This window comes from Dendropsophus ebraccatus, chromosome 5 (genome assembly GCF_027789765.1).
Source record: "Dendropsophus ebraccatus isolate aDenEbr1 chromosome 5, aDenEbr1.pat, whole genome shotgun sequence".
NCBI lineage: Eukaryota > Metazoa > Chordata > Amphibia > Anura > Hylidae > Dendropsophus > Dendropsophus ebraccatus.
In genome coordinates, this window is record NC_091458.1 from 136,497,214 (window position 1) to 136,522,168 (window position 24,955).

The following is a 24,955-nucleotide window of genomic DNA, read 5'->3' on the forward strand; positions in this document are numbered from 1 at the left end:
GCCCCCCTTATAGAAGCCCCCCATGCTGTCCCCCTTATAGATGCCCCCCATGTTGTCCCCTAATAGATGGTCCCCTATGTTGCCCCCCCTATAGATGGCCCCTCCTATGTTGTCCTCTTATAGATGGCCCCCCTCCCTTATAGATGTCTGCGATGCCCTGGCCCCTGGGGGCCACTTCCGCAGTGCTGGTGTTATGAGCGGGCAATGACCGGGGCAGCTGCAGGGGTTATACTTGTCACGGTATAGGCCTGAGGGCGGCACAGCTGTAGGGCCGGTCTGTGGAATCTGCGGGTGATGACGGGCATGCGATTCTTCGCTGCACTTAGTCAGGGCACCAGTTAGTGGACACTAATGCCAGGGTTCAGTAACAGCGGTTTTATTATAGAAAAGGTAACTAGTAGCAACAGTTCTGTCCGGATGCAACCGGGTATATAGCAGGCTCTGACAAATAAGGCAGGAGTGGTGCTGCATAGGCTGTGAGAATACGTGCCGGATGATGGGAGTAGGAGTATGAGAGGAATAGCGTTGCTGGGTGGATTAGCTTGAGAATAATACTTGCTGTGAATCCTTGCAGCGATGAGGAGAGATAACGGAATGACACCCAGATGAGAGAGAAGAATCCGGTCACTTGAGCAGGCAGATACAGCCGAAGACTTGAATACAGCAGCAGAATCAGTCACTCTTCTTATGGTGAAGAGGCTGCAGAGAAGAAGCCCAACTCCTCTGAGGCAGGAGAGGGACGACACACATCCTCCTTGCTTGGAAGCAGGGGGAAGACTAACTTGTTAGGAGGAAGTGGTAGGTCACATGGTTGCTCCTGGCCAGAGCTAGTCGGCCATTGGAGGAACCATGGTTACAGGGCACTGGCACGGTCACGTGATCAACAGCCTTGCATACTACTGTACAATGTAATAATACACAGGAACACATGAGAATGCACATTACCAGAGAATACTAGGGGAAAACAAGCAGCAGTTGCAGTGCAAACACTTACCAGAACAGGCATTGACACAGCAAGAGAAATGGCCATAATAGGAGTAGTAGTCTGCATGTTCTGGGACACTGCATACCTCCCTAGCAAATTTGAGCCGACCTCGGCGAATCTAGAAGGCAGCAAACATGAATAGACTGGACAATCAAACAACAGGAATGAATGATGAGAGTGAGTGTGATGAGGTGTGTGTTTCCCACGCCCAAGGCACAGGTGAGAAGAGAGAGAAGATGAGAAACCCTAGTGGCAGGACTTCACCTAGGGGTGCCTAACGTACTCTGGCGACCAGGTAGCTAGTGCGTGAACCATCTGACGTGTAAGCCAGGACAACTTAACTGCTGGCGGGTGACCCTCCATATTCCAGCCAGTTAGACAGTAGGTTTTCTGTTAAATGTGTTACCCTACTGGAGGAGAACGTGAAGACCTGTGTACTATCTTGGCGTGTCTGAGTAGTGTCTTGGATACCTGGAAGAGAAAAGAACAAAATAATAAAAGCAAACATACATGGGGGCCCCTTACATACCGGTCAATCATACAACACAATTACTCAATAGGCCAAACACACGAAAGGGTATCCAAGGTGCAATATGTATGGACCAGTGTGAATATTAGGTAAGACTATGTGTGATAACTACTGCGTTGGGACAAGACAGAGGTAAACAAATACTGGAACCAAAAGGAAGGGAAACACAAGGGACAACAAATACTGCGAGGTCTTGAGGAGAACTGGCTCACACGAATCTGAATGAAACCGGAGAGAAATCTGAATGAAAATCTGAGAACAATCTGAATACAAACTGGCTCAACTAAATCTTTCCAGCTATAGATATGATAATAATACACAATAATGAGACTGGATGAGAAAATACACTCCTACATAAACTGGACTTTCTCTGAGGTATATGTAACCTGACTTCTCTTACTCAGAGGAGGAGCTATCTGACTTAGACACTGGAAAATATACTGTTTTACAAAAGAGGCACTCTACTCTGAGGCAATCTAAATAACCTTTTGCTTACTCAGAGGAGGAAATACAAAGACTTCGATAACACTGGAATACAATAGTAGGAAAAGTGCAATAATGAAATAAATGCAATAATACCCTGTGTGGAACACACAATCACAGGAAAGTGCATTAGGAAGGAATGGGTTAAGTGTCTCTGTTAGGTAGAGTCTCTTTTAGGCAATTAGACATCGTCCATGTAAAAGGCTCTGGGACAGGCACTAGAGAACTTTTTGTTACTGTAAGTGTCCATCAGCTCATGGCTGGTTAGTACAGGGAACTTGGTCAGGAGGACCAGGCACGAACCTTGAACGTTGCATACACTGGAATAATTAAACAGTTAGACAACAGAAACAGTTTAAGGGCTCTGGTCTCTGTAGTGAAGCTTAATGAGAGGATGCAGGAGGACCCTGAGTAGGCTTCTTCTTTTTCTTCTTCCACGGATAGCGTGAGGGTACTGGAGCAGAAGCATCACTGGATGCAATGGTGACCACAATGCTGGGTGTCACCGTAGTAATGGGTGAGATGACAGGGGCCACAAGATAGGTGACATTAGTAGAAGCGTTGGTGGCTTTAGCCACGGCTGCGGAAGCAGCAGTATTAGCTGCTGTGGACTGCCCCGCTGTAGTGGAAGCTACAGGAGCAGGGGTGGGCATGGCGGTCGCAGCTTTAGTGGCAGGCGGCAGGGCAGAGAGGGCCTGCTGGATGCCCTCCATTAGCTGCATAATCTTGAGCTCCCGGCTGAGTATCCATTGCAGTAAGGGCGGAGAATCACGCCCTGGAGGCCGGCACAGCCCTGGGGAAATTGAGGCCTTGGCAGAGGTTTCCCCTTTGGGGCCGGGGCCTGAAGAGAACAGAGTCGGTCCACTCACAATCTGCTCGCTGTCCGGTGATGAGGACCCTCCGGTAGAAGAAGCGAAGTCAGCGCTGCTGGAGTGACCGGGTCCCGGAGAAATGCTGGTCTCAGATATGGGCCCCTCATTTCGATCAGCAGAGGCCGGGATGGAGGCCCGGCTACGCCTTCCGTCATCCGACGGGGCAGCGCCCCAGCTGGTGTCGCTGTAGGATGGGAGCGGAACGAGCAGACACACTTGATCGATCGCTGGCAGAGATACAGAGGGCTCCTGCGGCACCGGTGCGGCAGCGGCAGGTACATACTCCTTGTAGGCCGCCATCTTGCCAAGCTCTGGCCGGAACTTGTAGCAGGAAGGGGAGGAGCGCCAGGCTGGAGGATCAGGTTCCAGAATCTGCCCAGCAACAGTGACGTCGTCCGGCACAGGCAGCCAATCAGGAGCAGTCAATGGAAAGTCTATGGCGCCGGGCGATTCCCGCGCTTTGGCTGCATGGCTGTTAAGCCCTCCTCTCCGGGGTATGGCGCAGCCAGAAATTGAAGAAGACGGCGGCCATCTTGGGTACCGTTTAGGGCCCGAAACACTTCAATCACCCCCATAGTAATCGGCAAAGTCTCTGGGGGGAATAACAGTACAGTTCTGGGGGCACTGACAGTTGGCACAACACAGTCTGTATCCTGTTCGTGACGCCAAATGCGATGCCCTGGCCCCTGGGGGCCACTTCCGCAGTGCTGGTGTTATGAGCGGGCAATGACCGGGGCAGCTGCAGGGGTTATACTTGTCACGGTATAGGCCTGAGGGCGGCACAGCTGTAGGGCCGGTCTGTGGAATCTGCGGGTGATGACGGGCATGCGATTCTTCGCTGCACTTAGTCAGGGCACCAGTTAGTGGACACTAATGCCAGGGTTCAGTAACAGCGGTTTTATTATAGAAAAGGTAACTAGTAGCAACAGTTCTGTCCGGATGCAACCGGGTATATAGCAGGCTCTGACAAATAAGGCAGGAGTGGTGCTGCATAGGCTGTGAGAATACGTGCCGGATGATGGGAGTAGGAGTATGAGAGGAATAGCGTTGCTGGGTGGATTAGCTTGAGAATAATACTTGCTGTGAATCCTTGCAGCGATGAGGAGAGATAACGGAATGACACCCAGATGAGAGAGAAGAATCCGGTCACTTGAGCAGGCAGATACAGCCGAAGACTTGAATACAGCAGCAGAATCAGTCACTCTTCTTATGGTGAAGAGGCTGCAGAGAAGAAGCCCAACTCCTCTGAGGCAGGAGAGGGACGACACACATCCTCCTTGCTTGGAAGCAGGGGGAAGACTAACTTGTTAGGAGGAAGTGGTAGGTCACATGGTTGCTCCTGGCCAGAGCTAGTCGGCCATTGGAGGAACCATGGTTACAGGGCACTGGCACGGTCACGTGATCAACAGCCTTGCATACTACTGTACAATGTAATAATACACAGGAACACATGAGAATGCACATTACCAGAGAATACTAGGGGAAAACAAGCAGCAGTTGCAGTGCAAACACTTACCAGAACAGGCATTGACACAGCAAGAGAAATGGCCATAATAGGAGTAGTAGTCTGCATGTTCTGGGACACTGCATGTCCCCCTCTCCCCCCTTCCTTATAGATGTCCCCCTCTCCCCCCTTCCTTATAGATGTCCCCCTCTCCCCCCTTCCTTATAGATGTCCCCCTCTCCCCCCTTCCTTATAGATGTCCCCCTCTCCCCCCTTCCTTATAGATGCCCCCTTCTCCCTCCCTTATAGATGTCCCCCTCTCCCCCCTTCCTTATAGATGTCCCTCTCCCCCCCCTTCCTTATAGATGTCCCCCTCTCCCCCAAAACCCCGGCAGCCGCGCATCAGACGGGGGACTGACAGGAGCGCTGTCGGTCGGTCCCGTGCTCCTCCTGGCCTAGTGACTCCTTTTCACTATGGTTGGGGAAAGGAGTCGCCGGGTCAGGAGGAGCACGGGACCCGCGTCACGGGCCCCCTGATGCGGCGGGGCCCCGTAGTAGCCGCTATGGCTGCTGCGGCGGTAGTTCCGCCAGTGCTTCTATACATCATCTGAGAGGATAAAGGCCTCTACTGAATATGTCCAAAGTTCTGCAAGTTTGACCTACACTTTAGAAGAATGATTATTTATATTTCTCTCCCACTTTTCATTTTATTCAGAGGTCTAGGTTTTAAAACATGGCTACAACAGCGTTACAAAAACATGGCCACTTTCTTCCAGAGACAGCCCCACTCTTGTCTCCAGCTTGGGTGTAGGTTTTGCTGCTCAGCTCATTTGAAGTGAACCCCTGATCCCGCCGGGTCCTGCTTCCTGAGCCGGTCGGGTCACGGAGATATCAGCTCCCGAAGCCCGGCGCGCGCGCTGACAGGAGAGTCCGATGCCCATAGAGAATGACGGAGCATCAGACTCCCCATTCATTCTCTATGAGCATCGGACTCTCCTGTCAGCACGCGCGCCGGGCTTCGGGAGCTGATATCTCCGTGACCTCACCGGATCCAAAAGCGGGACCCGGCGGGATCAGGTGAGTATAGGGGGCTGTAACAGGGGGTTGGGAGCCTGGCACCCCGGCACGGGGGGTGACAGGTCCTCTTTAATTGCAAACCGCACCTGAACTGGAAACAAGAGTCGTGTTGACCCTGAAAGAAAGTGGCCATGTTTTTGTAGCACTGGATAACCCCTTTAAGGGCATGTCCATAGTCGCAACCAATTTTTATAATTCTCCAAAGCATCTACAATAAAAATGAATAAACTTTGCAAATAGCCTTAGTTAAAGTGACTGTACCACCAGACCAGACTGTACAGTACATTAGAGAGCAGCACTATATACTGTACAGGACATTAGAGCAGCACTATATACTGTACAGTACATTACAGAGCAGCACTATACTGTACAGGACATTACAGAGCAGCACTATATACTGTACAGTACATTACAGAGCAGCACTATATACAGTACAGTACATTACAGAGCAGCACTATATACTGTACAGGACATTAGAGCAGCACTATATACTGTACAGTACATTACAGAGCAGCACTATATACTGTACAGGACATTAGAGCAGCACTATATACTGTACAGAACATTACAGAGCAGCACTATATACTGTACAGTACATTACAGAGCAGCACTATACTATACAGGACATTACAGAGCAGCACTATATACTGTACAGTACATTACAGAGCAGCACTATATACTGTACAGTACATTACAGAGCAGCACTATACTATACAGTACATTACAGATCAGCACTATACTCAGTGTCGGACTGGAGTACCTGGGGCCCACCAATATAAAACCAGTGAAACATGACATGCTGACCCTGTCCTTTCCTGGATTCATCTGTATCTGTGACAAATCTCATACAGATATTACCAATAATACCAATATAAAGGAAGGACATATTATCACCATACATATTAGCGCCATACTGTTACAGAGCAGATCCTGTATACTGACCAATATTGCCAATAATACAAGTATAAAGTAAGGAAATATTACCGCCACACCACAACCACTACCATCACCACCATATTGTTACTGACCAAATCCAGTATACTAAGACCAATAAAACACAGTACCAGATTACAAGTATCAAATATTACCACCACTGACTAACACCACTGCTGCTACTGACTAACACTACCACATACTGACTAATACCACCAAATATTGACTAATACCACCACATACTGACTAACACCACCACATAATAATACCCCTACAGAATCTGCCAGACAGACATATAAGGCTCCTCACTTTGGCACCATCCTCATCTCTTTATGAACTGCACATCTGTATTGGCCCCTTTACACCCTCGTTTAGTGGGTAGCCCTGACACTGTGACCCCCTTATAGTATATGCCCCCCACTATTTAGCCTCCTTTGTGATATCCCCCTTATAGATGTCCCCCTGTGATATCCCCCTTTATAGATGCCTCCTGTATCATCCCCCTTATAGATGGCCCCCTGTGATATCCCCTTATAGATGACCCTTGTTATATCCCAATAAAGATGGTCACCCCTGTGATATCCCCCTTATAGATGGCCCCCCTGTGATATCCCCCTTATAGATAGTCCCCCCTGTGATATCCCCCTTATAGATGGTCCCTCCTGTGATATCCCCCTTATAGATGGTCCCCCGTATTATCCCCCTTATAGATGGCCCCCTGTATTATCCCCCTTATAGATGGCCCCCTGTATCATCCCCCTTATAGATGGCCCCTGTATCATCCACCTCATAGAGGTACTCCCTGTGATATCCCTCTCATAGAGGTCCCCCCTGTGATATCCCCCTTATAGATGGTCCCCCAGTGATATCCCTCTTATAGATGGTCCCCCGTGATATCCCTCTTATAGATGGCCCCCTGTGATATTCCGCTTATAGATAGTCCCCCCCCTGTTATATCCCCCTTATAGATGGCTCCCCCTGTTATATCCCCCTTATAGATGGCTCCCCCTGTTATAACCCCCTCATAGAGGTTCCCCCTGTGATATCCCACTTATAGATGTCCCCCCTGTTATATTCCCCTTATAGATGGCCCCCCTGTGATATTCCTTTTATAGATGGTCCCCCCTGTGATGTTCCCCTTATAGATGGTCCCCCTGTGATATTCCCCTTATAGATGGTCCCCCATGTGATATTCCCCTTATAGATGGTCCCCCCTGTTATATCCCCTTATAGATGGCCCCCTGTGATATCCCCTCTCATAGAGGTCCCCCCCTGTGATATCCCACTTATAGATGTCCCCCCTGTTATATTCCCCTTATAGATGGTCCCCCCTGTGATATTCCTCTTATAGATGGCCCCCCCCTGTGATGTTCCCCTTAAAGCTGCCCCCCCTGTGATGTTCCCCTTATAGCTAGTCCCCCCTGTTATATCCCCCTTATAGATGGTTCCCCTGTTATATCCCCCTTATAGATGGCTCACCCTTTTATATCCCCCTCATAGAGGTCCCCCCTGTGATATTCCACTTATAGATGGCCCCCTGTGATATTCCCCTTATAGATGGCCCCCATGTGATATTCCCCTTATAGATGGCCCCCTGTGAAGAAAAATAAAAATCACAACTCGCCTCACAACACGCTCCCCCCGTTGCTGCTGTCTTCTGTTCTTCTCCCCTGGCTGACGCGCAGCTCCCTGGTAGTGTCCCCGGGGATTCCCGAGCAGGCCCAGCACCTAAGTGCCCGGTGTGCACCGGGGCTGGTACTTCCGGACAGGGAGCGTCTCTAACACACGCTCCCTGTGCCAGAGGTCCGGCCCCCACGACACACACTGAGCTAAACTCACTGGTGTGTGCGTCGGGCTGGACACCCCCAGGGAGCGCGTAAGTGCGGCGGCGGTGTCAAGCGGGGGCCCTGTTCCGCCCAAGGGTGGTTGGGGGGGAGGGGACACTGATGCTGTCACCTGACTGGGTAAGTGAGGGCCCAGTCAGGTGACAGCAATGATAGAGAGGATAGAGCGGCAGCACTGTCACTGTCAGTACATTACAGAGCAGCACTATATACAGTACATTACAGAGCAGCACTATATACTGTACAGGACATTACAGAGCAGCACTATATACTGTACAGTACATTACAGAGCAGCAATATATATACTGTACAGTACATTACAGAGCAGCACTATATACTGTACAGGACATTACAGAGCAGCAATATATATAATGTACAGTACATTACAGAGCAGCACTATATACTGTACAGTACATTACAGAGCAGCACTATATACTGTACAGGACATTACAGAGCAGCACTATATACTGTACAGGACATTACAGAGAAGCACTATATACTGTACAGTACATTACATAACAGCACTATATACTGTACAGCACATTACAGAGCAGCGCTATATACTGTACAGGACATTACAGAGCAGCACTATATACTGTACAGGACATTACAGAGCAGCACTATATACTGTACAGTACATTACAGAGCAGCAATATATATACTGTACAGTACATTACAGAGCAGCACTATATACTGTACAGGACATTACAGAGCAGCAATATATATAATGTACAGTACATTACAGAGCAGCACTATATACTGTACAGTACATTACAGAGCAGCACTATATACTGTACAGGACATTACAGAGCAGCACTATATACTGTACAGGACATTACAGAGAAGCACTATATACTGTACAGTACATTACATAACAGCACTATATACTGTACAGCACATTACAGAGCAGCGCTATATACTGTACAGGACATTACAGAGCAGCACTATATACTGTACAGGACATTACAGAGCAGCACTATATACTGTACAGCACATTACAGAGCAGCACTATATACTGTACAGCACATTACAGAGCAGCACTATATACTGTACAGGACATTACAGAGCATCACTATACTGTACAGTACATTACAGAGCAGCACTATATACTGTACAGGACATTACAGAGCAGCACTATATACTGTACAGGACATTACAGAGCGGCACTATATACTGTACAGCACATTACAGAGCGGCACTATATACTGTACAGCACATTACAGAGCGGCACTATATACTGTACAGGACATTACAGAGCAGCACTATATACTGTACAGGACATTACAGAGCAGCACTATATACTGTACAGGACATTACAGAGCAGCACTATACTGTACAGGACATTACAAAACAGCACTATACTGTACACAACAGAGCAGCACTATATACTGTACAGGACATTACAGAGTAGCGCTATATACTGTACAGGACATTATAGAGCAGCACTATATACTGTACAGCACATTACAGAGCAGCACTATGTACTGTACAGGACATTACAGAGCAGCACTATATACTGTACAGTACATTAAAGAGCAGCACTATATACTGTACAGCACATTACAGAGCAGCACTATATACTGTACAGCACATTACAGAGCAGCACTATACTGTACAGTACATTACAGAGCAGCACTATATACTGTACAGGACATTACAGAGCAGCACTATATACTGTACAGGACATTACAGAGCAGCACTATACTATACAGTACATTACAGATCAGCACTATATACTGTACAGTACATTACAGATCAGCACTATATACTGTACAGTACATTACAGAGCAGCACTATACTGTACAGTACATTACAGAGCAGCACTATATGCTGTACAGTACATTAGAGAGCAGCTCTATATACTGTACAGTACATTACAGAGCAGCACTATGTACTGTACAGTACATTAGAGAGCAGCACTATATACAGTACAGGACACTACAGAGCAGCACTATATACTGTACAATACATTACAGAGCAGCACTATATACTGTACAGGACATTACAGAGCAGCACTATATACTGTACAGTACATTACAGAGCAGCTCTATATACTGTACAGGACATTACAGAGCAGCACTATACTGTACAGTACATTACAGAGCAGCACTATATACTGTACAGAACATTACAGAGCAGCACTATACTGTACAGGACATTATACACAAGAAATGTTCAACAAAACTAGCAATTATAGTACAGTAGTCACCGACTCCTCACTCATCCATTACTGCAGAGTGCCCCCCCCCCCCCCCCATGCCAGCTCTGTAATGTATGGGAGACGGTGGTGCACTGACTGTACTACTACTGTACTGTATATACACTCCAGCAATCTTATACAGTACAAGAGATGGTGGTGCACTGACTGTACTACTACTCTACTGTATATACATTCCAGCAGTCTTATACAGTACTATACAGGATGGGAGATGGTGGTGCACTGACTGTACTACTACTGTACTGTATATGCACTCCAGCAGTCTTATACAGTACTGTACAGGATGGGAGATGGTGGTGCACTGACTGTACTACTACTGTACTGTATATGCACTCCAGCAGTCTTATACAGTACTGTACAGGATGGGAGATGGTGGTGCACTGACTGTACTACTACTGTACTGTATATGCACTCCAGCAATCTTATACAGTACAGGAGATGGTGGTGCACTGACTGTACTACTACTGTACTGTATATGCACTCCAGCAGTCCTATATAGTACTGTACAGGATGGGAGATGGTGGTGCACTGACTGTACTACTACTGTACTGTATATGCACTCAAGCAATCTTATATAGTACAGGATGGGAGATGGTGGTGCACTGACTGTACTACTACTGTACTGTATATGCACTCCAGCAGTCTTATATAGTACAGGATGGGAGATGGTGGTGCACTGACTGTACTACTACTGTACTGTATATGCACTCCAGCAGTCTTATACAGTACTGTACAGGATGGGAGATGGTGGTGCACTGACTGTACTACTACTACTGTACTGTATATGCACTCCAGCAATCTTATACAGTACAGGAGATGGTGGTGCACTGACTGTACTACTACTGTACTGTATATGCACTCCAGCAGTCCTATATAGTACTGTACAGGATGGGAGATGGTGGTGCACTGACTGTACTGCTACTGTACTGTATATGCACTCCAGCAGTCTTATATAGTACAGGATGGGAGATGGTGGTGCACTGACTGTACTACTACTGTACTGTATATGTACTCCAGCAGTCTTATACAGTACAGGATGGGAGATGGTGGTGCACTGACTGTACTGTACTGTACTGTATATGCACTCCAGCAGTCCTATATAGTACTGTACAGGATGGGAGATGGTGGTGCACTGACTGTACTGCTACTGTACTGTATATGCACTCCAGCAGTCTTATATAGTACAGGATGGGAGATGGTGGTGCACTGACTGTACTGCTACTGTACTATATATGCACTCCAGCAGTCTTATATAGTACAGGATGGGAGATGGTGGTGCACTGACTGTACTGCTACTGTACTGTATATGCACTCCAGCAGTCTTATATAGTACAGGATGGGAGATGGTGGTGCACTGACTGTACTGCTACTGTACTGTATATGCACTCCAGCAGTCTTATATAGTACAGGATGGGAGATGGTGGTGCACTGACTGTACTGCTACTGTACTGTATATGCACTCCAGCAATCTTATACAGTACTGTGCTGTATGCTAAGCTTTACCAGTGCTAAACCAGGTACAAACCCACCATCCACGCTCACAAAAACAGTTGGATACCGAGCAAAGTTCGAATTCCAAATGTTACTTCCGGGTAAATTTTCATTTGAAAACCAAACAGCTTGAATTGAGATGCTTTTGAACACTGCGGTATTACTGTACTTCAAGGCTGGGTGTCGAAAATGTGTTTGAGAACTGAAGTAAATTTTCCTTGAAAATACTGTGAGAACTGAACTGTTTGAGAACCAAATGACCACTGCATTACAAATGAAAACATCTGACATTTATGAAAACTTATGCAAACTTTTCATAACTATATATATATATATATATATATATATATATATATATATATATATATATATATATATGGATAGTCCTGCCAAATGTGATGCATGAACACAGTGTGAACCTAGCCTCCAACTCCAAGGCCCCCATAGCCCCCATAGCTGCAGGTCATCTAGGTCAGAACTCCATGAGTGATAACTGGTGCTGAGATAATATTTCTTATTTCTTTCAGTTCCTCTGCTTGAAGAATATCCGGACCTTCCTTTCAACCTGCACTGAAAATTTTGGGATGCGCCGAGCCGACCTGTTCGAAGCGTTCGACCTGTTTGATGTCAGAGATTTTGGAAAGGTATACCATATGACTTTGCATGCTTCTTATCATGTCTTCTCAGAATTATATCCAGCCCAATTATATCCCCCTCCCCACCACCTAACCTGCCAATCACAGTCAGTGGCTGCGCTCTTCCCCCTGTACCACAAATCCACAGTCCAGGAATAACCTTTGATTCTGCAAATCCAGACCCTGACCACCTCCTGACGCCTTGTCCTCAGAAACTTTTGCTGAATCAGCTTTTTTTCTCAACAAAACTTCTGGTACATGTCCTCATCATTTCCTGCATGGACTACTGCAACATCCTCTGTGAAACAGTACTGAGCGTACTCTGTGACCTCGGAAAAATGCTATTACCTCCTCTATTTACAGGTGTCACCTGACGCTGCAATGCTGTACAAATCACTTGACAGCAGCCTCCTCTTATCACCACAGACAGAGCAGGACGTCTCAGCTTAGTTTTAGCCCCAGTGGTGAGAATGAAAACTGCAAGGTTTCAGGATTATTTTATAATATTAAAAGATAAATTAAAAATTAGAAAAAATGTCAAACATTCTTAAAAAAATAAGTTAATTCTTTAAAAAATATGTTTAGTATAAAAAACATAATTATTAGTAATTAAAAGTAATTTTCCTGATGACACATTCCCATGACATACCCGTACAACATAGAGTCCCTAAGGGGGTACAGAGAGGGGTCACGCCGTGACTCTGCCCTGCACTATGTCACTTCTGGCTGGCCAATTGTCATGGCATCAAATTAACCATTTGAATGCTGTTAAAACGTTAGCTTCTTAAGACTTCTCTTTTACATCACATGATTTCAGCAAGATCAGCGCTCTTTTGCATCGCCTCTACATGGCACGAGAAATGGATCGGTCAGGCTTTATGAACGATTCTTGTATCGTTTATTCAGCCATGGAAACTGACATTATGGTTATATATATTTCTGTGCAGTCAGTTTGCAGATCACACAGCAGTACATACTTACCTAGTGCACTGCTGCTGTGATCCAGCATTCTATTCGCTGTCTCTCCCACTCAGCTGCTGTGTCTTCAGGCCCCTGCTCCGTCAGCTGTCAATCATTCTGGAGAAAGCAGCAGTCTGAAAATACAGCGGATGGACGGGAGAACAGGATGCTGGATCACAGCAGCGCACTAGGTAAGTATGTAATGCTGTGTGATCTGGAAACTGAGAGCACAGATATATGCATATCCATGCTGTTAGTATACAGAGATAGCCAGTCTGAACAAGCAGGGCTACAGTATACAGCCATTAATGAGATGGGAGGTGGATTTTCAGACTGCATATTCAGACAATGCTAAAATGGGGATACTGATCATAGTCTGTTTCAAATGAGCAGGACATAGAGAAGCGGACGAGGAAGGATGAGGTACATTCCTCTTAAAAGTTAACTTTTTTTTGGTTACATTTAGATATAATGTTGGATATTTTAGCATTTTGATTACTGTTTCATTATATTTATGTTGCCATCTTTATTATCAGCCAAAACTACATTTTGCTTTTCAACAATCCAAATTATTTCCTCAATCAATGAGAGATGGCGGGCAGTGATGATAAAATTATTTTTTACCCACATTTTCATTTATTTCACCCAGAGGTAAGCAGACCCATAAAAGCCTGGTGGTCATTTCTCTTCAGATATTTTATGGATAGCTTAAAGGGGTACTGCAGTGAAATTTTTCTTTCTTTCAAATAACTGGGTTCAAAAAGTTAGATAGATTTGTAATTTACTTCTATTTAAAAATCTCCCAGTACTTATCAGCTGCTTTATGTCCTGCAGGAAGTGGTGTATTTTTTCCAGTCTGACACAGTGCTCTCTGCCGCCACCTCTGTCCATGACAAGAACTGTCCAGAGCAGTAACAAATCCCTATAGAAAAGCTCCACTGATCTGTACAGTTCCTGACATGGACAAAGGTGGCAGTAGAGAATACTGCACCACTTCTTGCAGTACATAAAGCAGTTGATAAGTACTGGAAGACTGGATATTTTTTTTTTTATATAGAAGTAAATTACAAATTTAAATAACTTTCAAAACCCAGGTAATTTTGAAAATATATATATATATTTCGCAGGACAACCCCTTTCAGTGAATTATTTCCTTAGTTCACAAAGTGACCGTGCTCCTCCACACAGGGCACGACATTCTCTGGGCTGTGAGAATGCACAGACACAGGCTGCTGTTTCAGTTCCTGTGTGGGTTTCACTCGCTTCCTGTTGCAGCTGTACTATTTCAGCAACTGCTGGGAAACTCCATCTTACAGCATAATCGCACACGAATAGAAGGGACTAATATAACTTGTCAATGATGTATGAAACATGACTGCAAGCAAATGATATTCTATGCTGACATAATATGGCATAGGCCAGAAGTGTAGATAGGTTGTCCTGCACCCAGTGCAGGGTAAGGGGGGTAGGTATAAGCCTGAGAGAGGAGTCTTTAAGACCTGCTTAAAGGTGTGGTGATTGTTGGGAATGAGTCTGTCTGTTCTGGATATCTCAATCCAGAGAACTGGTGCAGCACAAGCAAAGTCTTGGAGACATGAATGAGAAGTTCTAAATATGAAGGATTTTAGTTTTAGATTGTTAGAAGAACGTAGAGACAGCATGGGATGGTATACAGAGATGAGGGAAGAAAAAGGGTATATCCGCAGAGAAGGAAAGTTTCTACCTTTTGGGTGGGTTCAGACTACGGAATTCGCGTGGATAAATTCCACCGAATTCCGTCGCTAGAACGCGCTCACGGCCGCGCGCCTTTCCGCCGGCTCTATAGACACCATTCTATGGGCCAGCTGATTTCACATTCCACCGAAAGAATGGTGTCTATGGAGCCGGCGGAAAAGCGCGCGTCCAGGAGCGTGTTCTAGCTACGGAATTCGGCGGAATTTATCCGCGCGAATTCCGTAGTCTGAACCCACCCTTTCTGGCAGCTCCACTTCCCCCTCTGGCCGTTCATGTAAGTAACTTCCACAGACTTGTGGGGAGCAGGACCATGTTGCGGAGGTTGTGGGCATTGGGTGCTGGCAAAATCACATCCTCGTAGGTCCGATAGGTGCCCGATGTTGCCGCTATATTGGAAACATCAGGCAGTTATTGGTCACTGACTGCAACGTGTAACTGTACTCACTGTATATACTGACAGCAGCTCCCTGTTTCCCTCATAGAGCTAAGAACAGACTCCCCTCCTCCAGGCTGTGCTGCCCTGCTCTGTGGTGAGTCTGACATGGAGGAGCATGTGACCATGCCCACCCCCCAGTGTCCACCACAGAGTTTGTATATGCTTATGGAGGACACTGGGGGCGGGGCATCGTCACATGCTCCTCCATGTCGGCCATCTTATGGGCAGACTCACCACAGAGCAGGGCAGCACAGCCTGGAGGAGCGGAGTCTGATTTTAGCTCTATGAGGTATACAGGGAGCTGCTGTTAGTATATACAGTGAGTACACTTACTAACACTGTACAGTGAAATATTTTGCTATAAAGAGGCCAACCTCTTTAAGCATTGTGACAAGTTTTATAGAGGAGGATTCAGTGTAATGACTAGAGAGGAAGATGAGCCTGGCTGCTGCATTCACAATGGACTGAAGAGTGCTTAAAGGGGTAGTGCGGCGCTAAGAAATTATTCACAGAATAACACACATTACAAAGTTATACAACTTTGTAATGTATGTTATGTCTGTGAATCGCCCCCTTCCCGTGTCCCACCACCCCCGCCCGTGTACCCGGAAGTGTGGTGCATTATACATACCTGATCCGTGTCGCGCCCGTCCGCCATCTTGTGCCACGACGCCATCTTCGGCCGGCTGGCCGAAGCTCTCCGATCGTCCCGAGTGCCGGCTGCCCTCTGCCGCGTAATCAGATGCTTAACCGCGATTGGCTGAGCATAACTGTGCTCAGCCAATCGCGGCTGAGCGGATGATGACGCGGGACTGAAGATCGGGGACGGGGGTCGTGCGGGGGTGGGGGGACACAGGGCAGAGGGCGATTCACAGACATAACATACATTACAAAGTTGTATAACTTTGTAATGTGTGTTATTCTGTGAATAATTTCTTAGCGCCGCACTACTCCTTAAAGGGGGTTATCCAGCCTTCGAAAAACATGGCCACTTTCTATAGTTGGTGTCATCAGCATAGAGATGGCTCTGAAAGCCAAATCTGCTGATTTCTCCAATAGGGCCTGTATAAAATCTACTGGAACATGCAAAAGGACAGTGAAGCAAAGCAGTCCCACACCATCACACTAAGACCACCATGTTTGACTGCTAGTATGATGTTGCTATTGTAGAATGCTCTGTTGGCTTTACACACGATGTAATAGGACCCAGGTCTTCAAAAAAAAAAAAAAGTTCCACCATTGACCCATCAGTCCAGTCTTGGAAGTCTTTTTTCTCAGTAGTGGTTTGTACCTTGCAGATCTCCCACGGATGCCATTTTTTCCCAGTTTCCTTCTTATGGTGACGTCAAATACAATGATCTTGAAGCCTGGCACTTCTGGAAATGGTCACCACTTTTCCCAGTACTTGCCGTTTGTGGATAGAGGTTCTCACTCTAGACCCTTAGCAATGGCTTTTGCAGACTGGAAATTTTAATTATGTTGTAGTTCTATGGAGACAAAAAGTTGCCGTGTGGAGCTCCTGTGATCGGGAGGTAGCATCGCCCAGGGGCCAAAGGCCTTATTCAGGCAGCAATGGAGTTGCCAGACTGTTGGGTTGTGTTGCAGTGTTGGTAGTCACCCCATAGTGCATCTCTAATTTTTTAGGTTAGGGACCCACTTGAAAGAGGTGGCAAGTGGGCTTATACAATAAGCTCAAGATGTTCACTAGCTGCCTGATGTTAGTTTTGCTTAGAAGCAGTGGATCAACAGATAACATGTGGATGTGCAGCCATGGCTTTTTTTCTTCTTCTAAATTTGTGGTAGATTTCAATGAATTTGTTCTGTATCCGTATATGAATCTCTTTATGTGGCATCGTGCTGCTTTTTGAGGCATTCTAGCTGCTTCACATGAGAGATTCTAAGCAATGTTTAGATTCAGCAGATCTGGCAGTGCCTATACCTGAGTGTGACTAGCGACATTGAACCCAACCATCCACTGAATTAGGTTAGCTGCTTAGTTAGCGGAAAACTTACCTCTTCAATTCCTTGCCTATTCCTTAGTGTGAACGCACCTTAGGGTCTGTTCACACTACAGAATCGCTGCGGGGTTTCCAAGAGGAATCTCTGCGCCGATTCTGTTGTGTGAACGGGCCCTAAGGTGTTTTCACACTGAGGAATTGAAGAGGAAAGTTTTCTGCTTAGGGTGGGTTCACATTCAGGAATTATCGCGGATAAACTCTGCGGAATTCTGCCGAATGTTCGCACTCACGAACGCGCGCCTTTCCACTGGCTCCATAGGCGAGCAACAGAATCTGCGCGGATTCCGTACGGTGAACCCCCCCCCCATGAGCGTAAGGCGCATGTGTTGTACAAAATTCTGCTCAGAAATTCTGCAGTGGGAACAACAGAGCGAAAATTCAATTCAACACAATGGGACATTGCTCTGTTCATATTTTACGGGGGGGGGGGGGGATTTCAAGCGGAAATTAAGAGTGGATTCTTCTTCAATTCCTCAACTATTCCTCAGTGTGAATTTACCCTAAAGGGGCAATTACTTTTTCACATGGGGCCAGGTCAGACTAAATAGCATTTTTCCCCGATCAGTATGGGTCTGAACAATCAATAACCAATAAAAACTTTTGACATGTCAAAAGTTTTTTCAAATAACAGTGACACTTTAGGGTTCCTATTACATGGGCCGATGGCGGTCCAATCAATATTGTAATTAATACTGTAATCTAGCAGATCGGCGCTGGTTTACTTAACCTATTATACGGCCTGATAACGACCGAATTGGCCCAATTCGGCCAATTATCGCTCCATGTAATAGGGCCCTTAGGCTATGTTCCCACTAGGTAAACATTGTGGCCGTTTTTCTTGGACAGCAAGTAATTATAAAAATAACGGCTGTTATTTGCTGTGAAATGACAGCCGTCCAAGAAAAACGGCAATTTTGACCATGTGTAAATATAGCCTTAGGGTACGTTCACACCTACAGGATCTGCAGCAGATCCGCAGCAGATTTGATGCTGTGTGCAGTTATTTAAATGAAATCTGCTGCGGAATATAAACTGCGGATCCGGTAAGTGTGAACGTACCCTTAACCTATAAATGGAACTTAAACGATAGATTATTTTTCCCCTCACTACACTTACCATTCACAAGAAATCTAAAGCAGATTCTTTAAAAGAAAAGAAAATGTAAATTAGTTGTAAGGAGCTGCACAGGTTTTTCATTCTATTATCTTTTAAACAACTCAACATTTGTGTCTTTTTTTATTTCATTTACTTTTAGGTTATCAACACCTTGTCCATGTTATCATGGACTCAGATTTCTCAAAGTAAAGGTCTTTTGTAAGTATTGCCTGTTTTTTTTTTTTTTTTACACTATATTCACAAACAGTAAAATAACAGCAAAATACCACCTGCTAAAACAGTGCCATAGACTTTAATAGAGCACAATATTACAGTACATTTTACAGAAATTTTTTTCACTCAAAGTTATGGCTGTATTTTACTTTTATTTTATTGTGTGTGAACATAGCCTTAATGTTGTGTGGAATGTGTGACACAAAAAAAAGAAAGATGCAACAACAACCTGCAAGTGCTGCTACTTACCGTATATACTGCCCCCCCCCCCCAGGCAGGAGGAGTATGCACAGTTAGTAGCAGCACTTGCCCGTTGCTGTTAAATCTCTCTTTTTTTGTCTGTATATTAGCTACAGCACAGTGTGAACAGTGGTATTTGAGTGCTGCCTGTATTTTAATGGGTGACACAACAACAATGACAAATGATGTGTTATACAGTGCTTATATGTGATACTTTGTTCTCAGGCCGTTTCCTACTGAGGACTATGACGCAGATGACGACATCTACAGTGGTCTCTCTGATCAAATTGAGTAAGTTACAAAACTCCACCACGCGAAGGATAAGACGAATCTTGATTTGCGATTTCCAAATATCGGATTATTATGGGAATTTCTGCTCCTTTCAGGTTGCCTCATTGCCCTGTGCTTTTGTAACTGTCTGTAAATATGCAATAAATGTCTCTATACAGTATATTACCCTCGTAATATCCACATTTACGTTATATTTCAATCACTTCCCATAACTCACCTGTCTGTATACCATAAGGGTGGCCTTCTGGTGCACATATGAGTCGGAAAGTGTTTTACTATACAAGGGTATCCTGTTGAAAAGAAAGCTAACCATGTGACAGGGATACAGTAAAAACACTTGTGCATGTCTGGGCTTTACATTTAATGTTTTCATTGGAGGACGCTCTTGGCCTATATGCAAGATGTATAAATAATAATATTACCTTGGTAGTGCATTGTATAGCACTTTATAATAAAGACTACACCTGTACCTGTAAATGTAATGTACCTGCAATATCAGACATGGAGCAGATACAAAGCTATTCTACAGTTCAAACAATAGCAAACATAGAATCATAAAAGAATTGAATTTGATGCTGGAATATTTTATGGAGCTGAGTCTTATACTGGAGACCAGACAAAGCGAGAGCTTGGTTTCCCAATGCATAATGAAACGTGGAGGGGGATTTTTGAAGTTAAAATTGATATATATTAAAACAATTACGCAGTATGGCTAATATTTCTAAGTAGAAAAAAGTTGCTTTGCTGCCCGATGAGAACAAAATTTTCATCTTCTAGGTTGGACACTTTTTGGTTTTGCTTCATGAGGTTCTATAGGCTGGTTCTATGATTATTATTATCAGAGATGAGCGTTCTGCGAAGCAAATTATCACCAATTTCTTAGGAAATTCACAAAAAAACTAAATGGCGGCCACACATGCTGTCTGGAGCGTCATTGGGCGGGAGAAAGGGATTAACCATAGTCCCTAGTGCCCGTCCAATCTTCTGTAGGCCCCTCTGTGAAGTCAGCACCTCCCCCTCTATATAAGGAGGTTCGGTAATGGAGGTGGCCAGTCGGCTGTGTGTGGAGGAGAGAGCAGGATGGTAGCAGGAAGTTACAGCAGAGCAGGGAGAGACTAACAGAGCGATATAGGGACAGAGAAGAAAGGAGAGACTTAGGGTCCTATTCCACGGGCCGAGGAGGGCCCGATCAATTATGTAAACGAGCGGCGATCTGCTAGATCGACGCTCGTTTACTGGGCCTATTCCACGGCCGATGATCGTTGAGCGAGGGCTGCAGGGACATCGTTACCGATGTCCTTGCAGCATCATACATTACCTGTCCAGGCTTCTTCTCCGCAATGTCTTCATCCCCGTGTCCCGTGCGCTCTATCTTCAGAATGGCCGGTCAGCTGACAGGCCACACTCAGCCAATCACAGGCCGCGGCAGTCCCGGCCTGTGATTGGCTGAGCGCTCCGTCAGCTGACCAGCCATTCTGAAGATAGAGCGCGCGGGACCCGGGGATGAAGACATCGCGGAGAAGAAGCCTGGACAGGTAATGTATGCTGCTGCTTGTCAAATCGTCAGTCGCCCGCCGTGCACCGCTATTCCACCGTAGTGATGCGCATTGGAGGAACGATGATTTTAGGTCTGGCCCTAAATGAACAATCAGCCGATGACACGATCATCGGCTGATCGTTCTCTCTATTTCACCGAACGATAATAGGCCGAATTGGGCCAAATGGGGCCGATCCGGCCGATTATCGTTACTGTGGAATAGGGCCCTAACAGAGCGATATAGGAACAGAGAAGAGAGGCGAGACTAACAGAGCGATATAGGAACAGAGAAGAGAGGAATGGCGGAAATTGGATGATTGGCTGATTGACTTTTTTTTAATTGTGATTTTCCAATTCGTAATTCTGTCATAGTCCCAGTATTGTAGGTACTGTAGTTTGACTGTTTTAGCAAAATTTGTTAAGATTCTATTCGCAAATCTTAACAAATTTGACCCAAAATTCGCGAAGGTTGAGAAACAGATTTCAGGCTGCTTTGCTCATCTCCAATTATTATTATTATTATTTTTTTTTAATTATTATTATTCTAAAACTTACTGCACAATTTACACTACACATATAATGCCTGCACGCTATTATTTATCGCAGTGACACGGGGGAGGAAGATGAGGACCTTTATGACTGTGTCGACATGGATGAAGAGGAGGGCAATGAGATATATGAAGATCTCATGAAGGGTGATGAACAACCGCCACCACCAAGAGATGGGGTAAAGCATACTGCTAGTCCTGTCAGAACGCTAATGATAGGTGATAGGCATTCTGAGTGATACTGTGACTATGAATCTAACAAGATAAAGCTGTTTTAACTATTGCTACCAAATAGATACCAGGACATGATTGGCTTTCTAATTTGTCATCATTCCTGCATTCTCTTCTGTATGTATATCTATTTCTGCTTAAAAATGTCCTATAGAAAATGACTACAGATGACATGAAAAGGTGCTGCCTCCAGGAGCTGTACCAGACGGAGGAAAAATACACAGACACCCTTGGATCCATCTGCCAGGTAATGATTTACATAGCAGTAGAGGAAGTGGTGATACAAACTGAGGCCTGGTATCTGCAGCTCATGTTGCTACAGTGTTGATGAAACCGATAGGATTGCTTTTTTTTCTTTTTCAGTACTTTATGAAGCCCCTTCAGAACTTCCATCGCAGAGATAAAATGAGCGACATATTCATCAATGTAGAGGTGACATATATATCATAATTATGTCCTTATAGTCCTGTTTAAAGGGAATCTGTCACTAGGTTTATGCTGCCTTAAATGAGGGCAGCATAAACTAGTGACAGAAATGCTGAACAGAACGGTGTATTACTTACATTATACTGTTCAGCTGTTCTCCTAATATGCAGGAGAATGGGATTCTTGCCACACCCCTCCCCCTGCCCTCCAGCTGCTGATTGACAGTTGACTGCCCATACACAGCATGGATAGATAACTGCCAATAAGCAGCTGGTAGGCGGAGTTTTCTGCTTCTTATGAATATTGAGGACAACTGAGCTCATGCACATAATGGATAGGACTACTTATTGTCCATGTTATTCAGGAGGAGATCTCTGGATCAGCTGCACAGAACAATGTAAGTGATACATCATCCTGTTCAGCTTCTCTGTCACTAGTTTATGCTACCCTGAGCTAGGACACCATAAACCTGCTGACTACTCTTTAATGTCATGAAATAATATCTAATCAAATGTAATCTAAAGGCAAGCATGTCTTATTAGCCAAAAATTAAACATATCTAGTATACAACTATGGTGTGTCAAATACAGTATATTAAGTGTTCATAGAAAAACCATATTGATAGCCCATTGACAAGAATACTACAGTCCGTAGCTAGAAATGCTTCCTCTTTTTAAAAAAATAATTGTAAAAATTCCATATCTCAAAGTCATAACAATAACAGCACCTGCCTAATATTGTGTAGGGATGCCTTATGCCCCTAAAACAACTCATTGGAAGGTCCAAAATGTTATTAGATCTTGTAAAGGGATTGTTTAGGCCATACTTTAATTATAGTTCATTAATACCTAGAATTTGATTACCAATAATTAGATTTATTTGATAACCTTGATTCCCAGAAAATGACTGATATTGCAATATTATTCTAATATTAATATGAAGTGGCTTACACTGCAGAAGCCCCGGTTTACTATTGTAAATGAGCAAAATACAAAAAAAAACAACAACCAAAAACTGGTTTACATGATGTCCACCATGTTTAGTATGAAATTTAGACACTTACATCCATGTTAGAAAAAGGGGGAGTGACCTTAACATTGGGTGTGGCTTCAAAAGGGGTGTGGCCTTGTGCACCCAAAAAAATGTACCAGTTCAGGAGCCCTTTAAACCAACTAATAGTTGGTCCAACCTAAAGGCTCTATTACACGGAACGATCGTTTGCTCCTCTATGTCGCCCCATGTGATAGGGGCTTTAGACTGGCCAATGTAAAGGCTCCCATACACTTTATATGGGAGCTGAATCCACCACATTTATCAACACTGTAATAAGTCTGGCACATTGCTAGTTTGTCTTTCTGATTTACACAGTTTTAAAAACAATTGTGTAGTTAAGTATAGAAAGCACTACATACACTGTGTATAACAGATGTAGATGTAGTTACCTAGGTAGGCCTAAATATTATTTGAATATTTTGCCTAACTCCATATTCCCTTTCTTGCAGGACCTGAGGAAACTCCATCAAAACTTTTTGTTAGATATGAAGAACTGCACCTCACTAAAGACCTGCCAGAACCTGCATCAAGTGTTTATTCAGTACAAGGAGAAGTATGACCAAGATATAGAGATAGAAGATATAAATACACTCATATGTATATTATATAGTCCAGCCTGTTTTTTTCTTACTTAGGCACCATTCACACAGAGCAAGAGGGGCGGAATGTCGTTAGCCTCCGGTTCATAATGACACTCTATGGGAGGCGCGCTGCATCTCTCGGCGCAGAAGAATGAACATGTTCATTCTTCAGGGCTGAGAGACGATGAGCGATGTGGCAGTACTGCACAATCACAGCGGCACAACATGTTTTTTTTTTTTTAAGTAAACAGGTTAGGCTTGGGTTCACACTACGTTTTTGCAATCCATTTTTTTGCAAAAAACAGATGCAACTGTGTGAATCCGTTTTGATCCATTTTTCTATTGACTTCCATTACAAAAAAAAAAACGATCAAACCGTACTAGTTTTTTTTTTTTTTTTGACGGACATGAAACGTGGTTAACCTCATTTTTGGATCCGTTTTGATCATTTTTTTTTTATAATGGAAGTCAATGGAAAAATGGATCAAAACGTATGCACACACATGCATTCGTTTTTTCCATCCGTTTAAAAAAAAAAAAACGGATGGAAAAAACATAGTGTGAACCCAGCCTTAGGAGAACAAAAAAACAAAAAAAAAAACTGTACTCATCTGCTTGATTTCCTCCACTGCTGTTCCAATGGTGCCTGATCCCTGCTGCCCATGGCTTCCTGGTTCTCATGTCAACACAAGAAAGTGCCTGCTCAGACAAGCACTGGTTATGGTGAGTCACAGCTGTGGCCAGTGATTGGATACCTTATCCAAAAAAGTGGTGAGCAGTGAGGACTGGGCACTAAAGCAATGGCAACAGCGGGGGAATGGGCAAGTGAGCAGAGGCGTAGCTACCATAGAGGCAGGCCAGGCAGCTGCTATGGGGCCTGTGCTGCAGGGGGTCTGGGGATGCACAAGGAAGGTAAGAGCTGTCCTGTGTCCTTCTGCTTAACCCCTTATGTACTGCAGTGTGTAAGTGACCCAGTATTCACTTACATGCTGCAACTCAAAAAAGGGTTAAAAAGCAGAAGACAAGGACATCTCTGCTTCACTGCTCTGATAAACCCTGA

General features: G+C 44.9%; 1 protein-coding gene across 4 annotated transcripts in view; it reads left to right on the forward strand.

Moving 5' to 3' along the window:
- The window catches only part of VAV1 (vav guanine nucleotide exchange factor 1), a 64,834-nt gene that overhangs the window by 16,352 nt on the left and 23,527 nt on the right, over positions 1-24,955 (forward strand). For all 4 annotated transcript variants that reach the window (XM_069971380.1, XM_069971379.1, XM_069971382.1 and 1 more), the window contains 7 exons: positions 12,404-12,520; positions 18,915-18,973; positions 19,454-19,519; positions 21,663-21,783; positions 21,990-22,082; positions 22,199-22,267; positions 23,764-23,867. In XM_069971380.1, the coding sequence (XP_069827481.1) occupies positions 12,404-12,520; positions 18,915-18,973; positions 19,454-19,519; positions 21,663-21,783; positions 21,990-22,082; positions 22,199-22,267; positions 23,764-23,867 (629 nt within the window). The remainder of the gene's footprint in view (positions 1-12,403; positions 12,521-18,914; positions 18,974-19,453; positions 19,520-21,662; positions 21,784-21,989; positions 22,083-22,198; positions 22,268-23,763; positions 23,868-24,955) is intronic.